The sequence below is a fragment of the Triticum aestivum genome, chromosome 3D (genome assembly GCF_018294505.1).
Source record: "Triticum aestivum cultivar Chinese Spring chromosome 3D, IWGSC CS RefSeq v2.1, whole genome shotgun sequence".
Lineage (NCBI taxonomy): Eukaryota > Viridiplantae > Streptophyta > Magnoliopsida > Poales > Poaceae > Triticum > Triticum aestivum.
In genome coordinates this window covers 565,723,761-565,731,143 of record NC_057802.1, presented here as the reverse complement: position 1 = coordinate 565,731,143, position 7,383 = coordinate 565,723,761, and the positions used below count along the sequence as shown (strand labels likewise).

The following is a 7,383-nucleotide window of genomic DNA, read 5'->3' as shown; positions in this document are numbered from 1 at the left end:
TATGCATCGTCCTGATGGAGACGCGGGGGTCATCCCCTTTTCCGAAATAGATACCTGATTTACCATGTATCAACGGGTACAACCAAATATATTCTTTTAATATCGCTGATAGAACTGCCAAGTCATCTTTCTTATGGAAAATTGTGAACCAACAGCTACCCACTCTTATTACTTCCTCCTTCGTCCTCATTTACAATGGCTCTTCCAAGTTTTTTTGGCTTGTCACTTGGCTACTCGATACCCCACTACAAAAAGCCTTCCCACACCTTTACTCACACTCACTTGATGACAAAGGTTTTAGTTGCTACAGTTGGCCAAATGGGCTTGTTATTTAACCTTCAGACTCGCCTAACCAATGTTGCTGCAAGAAAATTGGTTGTTGCTGTCTTCTTTGTTGCAGGATTTTCACTCCTCCGACCGTCAAGACAAGACGAAAGATCTTTCATTCATGGTTCGCCGTTCTTAGCCAAAAATGGCTACAGCATCCTCATGGCTGAAGACAACTTTGATTTGTACCATAACTACATTTGGTCTTCATGGGCCACCATTAAAGTCAAGATCTTCGGCTGGCTTTAGTTTCGTGACATGCTCAAGCATTATTTGTTGACAGGCACATCCGTGGGTGTTCGCTTTCGATTAACCGCAGGGTCAAGACCACCATTTTTGGAGCCAACTTGAAATGCATCCAACAATCCATCTCTACGGCAATCACAGATCTCCTTAAGCCACATGACTCACCAATCAGTAGACCAAGTCACCTTCACTGAGATTGAGACAGGCTCAAGCATTATTTCATTACAGGCACCTCCGTGGGTGCTCGCTTTGAAGTAACAGTAGCATCCAAGATCAACATTTTTAGAGCCTTTTTGACAAGATTTGAACTTCAAATGTATCCGAGTATCCTTTTCTATGGCAATCCCAGATCTTCTTATGGCACGCGACTTGCCAATAGTGTCATGTACGAGCAGAATTGTGTGAGGTGACCCACGGATAAACACAAACAAAGTGAGAGTTAAATTGAACCCACTCTGCACTTTTGTTATGGTAACCTCTATTATTGCCTCCACTGCGTTGCACAAGTACAACCATGCTAAAGTGATGTCCACCGCAGCAGTATCGCCATGAATGCAATTCATGAATGGTGTGCATTGTGCAAAGCATGGTTGGATTGCAGTAGTCCATTGCACCATAGACCAACTGTAGATCATCTTCTTCTTGCTCTCCTTTCTTAATCCTCATGTCAAACTCTATTTGAAAAGAGGAAATCATTGAGATGCCTTGCTTAGGTCCAGTCATCTCAATGAGAGAACAGAACCCTGCAAGACTATATTATATCTAAAGCTTATACTTTTCTTCCAGCCAATCGACATTGATCTCAAATAAATGACAAATAATGTATAAACTCGCAAAAACTAAAATAATGTGAGTTTTTTCCCTCCACAAACACAAGTCAGTTGCGCATGAAACTTGACGTTGACAAACCAATCATAATTAACCATAAACTTGCTACATATATATATATATGCAAGGACAAAGCCATCTTTGTATAACACCCTGATGATGTTGCGACCCACCGGCCACCACCACTGCCTTGTCACCGTCGATCGCCCCGTCCTCCTCTCGTCATGGCCTGTGCCGGAGCTGCAGGCTATTCACCGATGCTGCCATGGGGTGCATGCCAATGGCAGGCCGTCACTCAAACTGCAAGTGTCTGGTAGTGTGTCGCATGTGGTGACAGGCGCGCTGCTGCGAGCCGAGCGCTGGTTTATGATCAGCCCGGCCCACGCTTAGCAGCATCGTAATAACAGACATTAAATTAATTACAGATCTACATTTTTATCGGTTTCATGTAGAAATAAAATATTTTTCTTCACTGAATGCAATTGTGAAAACAAAACTCCCAAACGTGGTATTCGATTTTCAAGAGAAACAAAAAATGAATCTTTATTTTTTGAGGGAATAAAAAATAATTCGAGACACTTTTGAGGGAATAAATGAAACGAAAACTGAATCGATCGATGAACATGCAAATCGAAAATAGGCTAAAGGCCATACTATAAAAAAACATAGTCTAAAGCCCAGCCCATGTTCGTTCCCAATTATTACCCTACCGGCGTACGACCTCCGCCGTCTTCGCCCGGCGCCAAAAACCCTTCTTGATCTGCTCCTGGGACGGGGATCGGCAGCCGGGAGCCACCTAGCCGGCGGCGTGCCTCTGCCGCCACAAACCCTTCTTGCTCCTGCTCCTCGGACGGGGATCGGCAGGCTCCTAGCCAGCGACCATGGCGGAGGCCGCAAGATCAGTATCGGCGCGTGCCAATCGCGGGCTCCCATACGAGATCGTGATCTGGGAGATCCTCGTCCGCCTGCCCCCCAAAGCTCTCCTCCGCTGCCGCGCTGTCTGTCGCGCCTGGCACCACGCCACCTCCGCACATGACTTCCTCCTCGCCCACCATGCCCACCAGCCCGTGCTCCCCGTCGCCTTCAGCCGCGATGTTGGCTACCCAAGCATCGTAACCTTCGACCACCGGGCCGCCGACGCCCAGCTCCAACGCGTGACCCGGCTTGAGAATAGGGTCTGTGGCCTGTATTACTCCTGTGACGGTCTCCTCCTCCTCTGTTCCCATGACACAACCGGCACCTACTTCTGTATCTGCAACCCGGCCACTCGCCAGTCGGCTCGCCTGCCAATTGTTTCTGGCTACGTCATCTTGGGAATGTACAGGCACCATCCTACTGGTGAGTACCGAGTACTGATGTATCTTGAAAATCAGGAAATCAACGGCAAGGATGCCTGCTACATCTTCACATTGGGCTCCGTCCAAGTCCAACCACCGAGGAACATCGGGTGGCAGCCGGAGGCGAAGGAAGTGTATTGCAGCAGTGGGCAACCTGTCTTATTACGTGGCAGCCTGCATTGCCCCTCAGAGCAACGTGAGATTGGAAGCAACAATATCGTGGTTTTTGACACCTCAACCGAATTGTTCCGGCAGATGCGCGCTCCAGTTGCTCCAGTTGCCCCTCGCTACAATGCGCTGTTTGAGATGGATCGTGTGCTCGGCATGTACATATGTAGTGATGGTGTAACTATCATTGATATCTGGATGTTGCTGGACTATGAAAACGAGGTCTGGACCTTCAAGTGCAAGATTGCATTGCCGGTTACTGAGATCAACATGATGTGTGGAATGCTTGAAGGTTCTAGGTATGCAGTGGTCGTGCCTGGAAATGGTGAGTTGCTCGTGCTGGTCAAATTTGCGGGGTGGCTACTTCAGGTTGACATGGATGGCAAGTTGGTTGCCACTTTCCATCGCAAGGAAGTGTTTCCTACTCAATTGCAGCTCAAACAAACTCTTGTTCCACATGCTTTTTTCCAACACTAGACGGTAATTTTGTGAATGTTCCGTTTTTAATCTGAAGGCTGCGATATGTGTGATTTGAATCACATCGACTATATGCCGGAGCTTCTTAGCACCGCCACCTAGATGGTTGTATCCTCATGAGCTGCAATATGTATGATTTGAATCCGATCGACTATAAACCTACTAGCCTCTTTGTTGATGCATATAAAACTCAGACCGTTTCATAGTTGCATGAAATTTATGCTTATCCATACCATTCCATGTTGAAGGAAGTGGCTACCATGCATGTTAATTCTAAATTTATCAAGTAATTTTGATGTATGTTTGAAATATGGACTCACTATTCTGCGTGATGTTCCCATTATCTTGAACCGAAGAACTATTTTGCTCTTTTATCTAGCGCTGTTCTTAGCACTTACTCTGGCAGTCTAATGTGCTGTCGGAAGACGACCAATCATTTGTTACTATATTATGTATTATGCCCCAGTTGATGTGAAACAAAAAATATGTATTATGTGCCAGTGTTAGATGCTCAAATTTGAGCGGCTCTGCTTTGCCGCACAAATCCGACAGCCAACTTTCTGCTGCATAACCCTTTTTGGAGAGCCTGGTTACATTTCACACCATAGGTGCATATATAAGTTGTTTCTCTTTGGCCAAAATATGTTCGATCCTTAATATGGTCATTACACTAGTAAAAAACTGGGTTTTGGCTACAGGGCAATATTCACGTTAGTCTCGTTTCAGTCACGAACCGGGACTAATGCGAGCATTGGTCCCGGTTCGTGCGGCCAGGGGCCTGCCGGGCCTCGTGAGGGCATTGGTCCCGGTTCGTCCGGCCCCTTTGGTCCCGGTTGATGGGACAAACCGGGACCAATGGGCCACGCTCCTGGCCCACCACCCTTTAGTCCCGGTTTATACCACGAACCGGGACTAAAGGGCTGGTCCTAGTTGCGGCCAGTGTTTTGTCCCACCTCGCCAACCGAAGGGCGCTCACACCAGTTTATAAGCACGTCCCTCTCTGCCTTGTTGAGCTCCTCTCAAAGTGAAAATAGATGCCCTTATACAGGGAATTTGACCTAAATTCACAGTAAATTTCTTTGAATTTCATAGAAATTTATTATGAATTTAGGTTGAATTTTCTCTATAGGCGCATCTATGTTCATTTTTCTATAGTAAATAAGATAAATAAACCTTAATCAAATAAATAAACCTTAATAAAATAAAATAAAATAAACTATAGTAACTAAAATAAATAAACCTTAATAAATTAAATAAAAATAGCAGCAGTAAAATAAATAAAAATAGCAGCAGTAAAATAAATAAAAATAAAATAACTAAAGTAAAATACATAAGTAATTAGAAATAAAATAAATAAGTTTTTTGTTGTAAGTAGAAACATAACAAAACAAATAAAGCAAAAGAGAAAACAAAAAACAGAGAAAAAAAATTATGCCACCTACTGGGCCACCACGGCCTGAATACGACTTGAAACCCATCCGTGGGCCAGGATTCAGGCCCGCAGAAGGCCCAGTAGGCCACACAGGCAAAGAGAACGGTTAGGCCTGAAAGCCTGCAGTTGAGAGGAGCTCGAGATGGTGGGCGCAACAGCGCTTATAAACCACTCTCGAGCCCTCTCAACTAGCGAGGTTGGACTAAACTTTTGACGCGGGGCAGCACAAGGCCTTTGGTCCCGGTTGGTGCCACCAACCGGGACTAAAGGTGGTCATTGGTCCCGGTTCGTGGCACCAACCGGGACCAAAGGCCTTTAGTCCCGGTTGGTGCCACGAACCAGGACCAATGAGTTCCCTATATATACCCCATCGCCACAGCAGAGCACTCCACAGTGCTCTGTTTTTTCTGGCCGGCGAGGGGAGGGCATTTGGGTGCTCTAGTTCACCTCCTATGCACATGGGGTGTTCGATGAAATGTCTGAGCCACACTAGTTAATCTTTCTCCTCTCGAAACTCGACCTCCGAGCTCCATTTTCCCCGAGATTTGTCTAGGTTTAGCGGTCCGTCACGTCCCGTCCCCGTCTTCACCGCCGTCGATCGCCCGCGCCGATCGTCGCCAGCACCACCGTGGTGAGCCTCTTGTTCTTATCTTCTTTCTGAAAGGAAAAAATTCTTACTTTAGATAGTTACTTGTCTAATTTTGTTACTTTTATTATTCCTTCTTATTACATAGTGCGATGGTTTTGGTATCCGCCCCGTCGGCCCTCGTCCTGTCTATAATTTGGATGTGGTATATCTTATCTTTTTATAACTATTTGGTTCATTTATTGTTTATGACAAATATACCGACCAACGTGACATAGATTTTATTTATCTAGGAGGTGGTTGAACCGGAAATTCTAACTGACCCTATTGTCGAGAGGTTAAATTTAGTTGAAGAAGAAAACAATTACTTGAAAGAAAAAATAAAAAAATTGAGGAGGAGAAGATGATATTGGAGTTGCATGTTGCGGATGTCGTCGATGATCACAAGATCAAGATGGATGCAATGCGCTTGAAGATTAGAAAGATTAGAAAATATGCCATTCATACCGAGGCTTGGTATCATTATGCCGTTGGATCAATTGTTACCTTGGTTGCGATTATGATCGCATTTGTTTTCGCATTGAAATGTTTTACATAGTTTCAATGTATGGTTTAATTAATTAGATGCTCTGGAGATCTATATATATGTTGTTAGATGAGAACTATGTATGTACTTTGGTTTTAATGTGATGATGAACTTCTATTAATTTGGTCACTTAATTATCTATTCATGATGTTCTGTAATGGTTTTTGACACACTTAATTATATATAATGCACGCAGATGAACCGGCAATGGATGTACGGTGACAGACACACCTCCGAGTACATTAAGGGCGTGCATGATTTTCTCGAAGTGGCTGAGGCAAACAAGCAGAATGGTTTTATGTGTTGTCCATGCCCTATATGTGGGAATATGAAGTCTTACTCTGACCGGAAAATCCTTCACACCCACCTGCTTTACAAGGTTTCATGCCACACTATAATGTTTGGACGAGGCACAGAGAAATAGGGGTTATGATGGAAGACGACGAAGAATAAGAGGACGATGACAACTATGTGCCCCCTGAATACGGTGATGCTGCAATGGGGGAAGCTGCTGAAGATCAAGAGGAACCAGACGATGTGCCCAATGATGCTGCAAGGGGGGAAGCTGCTGAAGATCAAGAGGAACCAGTGCCCGATGATGATGATCTCCGCCGGGTCATTATCGATGCAAGGACGCAATGCGAAAGTCAAAAGGAGAAGCTGAAGTTCGATCGCATGTTAGAGGATCACAAAAAAGGGTTGTACCCCAATTGCGAAGATGGCAACACAAAGCTCGGTACCATACTGGAATTGCTGCAGTGGAAGGCAGAGAATGCTGTGCCTGACAAAGGATTTGAGAAGCTATTGAAAATATTGAAGAAGAAGCTTCCAAAGGATAACGAATTGCCCGACAGTACATACACAGCAAAGAAGGTCGTATGCCCTCTAGGATTGGAGGTGCAGAAGATACATGCATGCCCTAATGACTGCATCCTCTACCGCGGTGCGTACAAGGATTTGAACGCATGCCCGGTATGCGGTGCATTGCGGTATAAGATCAGACGAGATGACCCTGGTGATGTTGACGGCCAGCCCCCCAAGAAGAGGATTCCTGCGAAGGTGATGTGGTATGCTCCTATAATACCACGGTTGAAACGTCTGTTCAGAAACGAAGAGCATGCCAAGTTGATGCGATGGCACAGTGAGGACCGTAAGAAAGCCGGGAAGTTGAGAGCACCCGCTGACGGGTCGCAGTGGAGAAAAATCTAGAGAAAGTACTGGGCTGAGTTTGCAGCTGACCCAAGGAACGTATGGTTTGGTTTAAGCGCGAATGGCATTAATCCTTTCGGGGAGCAGAGCAGCAATCACAGCACCTGGCCCATGACTCTATGTATGTATAACCTTCCTCCTTGGATGTGCATGAAGCGGAAGTTCATTATGAGGCCAGTTCTCATCC

The 7,383-nt window shown here is 45.3% G+C and overlaps 1 protein-coding gene across 1 annotated transcript; it reads left to right on the top strand.

Moving 5' to 3' along the window:
- Nucleotides 1-2,154: 2,154 nt before the first annotated feature.
- On the top strand, nt 2,155-3,527 carry LOC123075483 (F-box protein At5g49610-like). The gene has a single exon (XM_044498077.1). The coding sequence runs from the start codon at nt 2,283-2,285 to the stop codon at nt 3,381-3,383; it is 1,101 nt and encodes a 366-aa protein (XP_044354012.1). The 5' UTR covers nt 2,155-2,282; the 3' UTR covers nt 3,384-3,527.
- The last annotated feature ends 3,856 nt before the right edge of the window (nt 3,528-7,383 follow it).

Coding starts and splice junctions, on each gene's coding strand:
- LOC123075483 (XM_044498077.1), top strand. CDS start 2,283: ATGGCGGAGGCCGCAAGATCAGTATCGGCGCGTGCCAATCGCGGGCTC.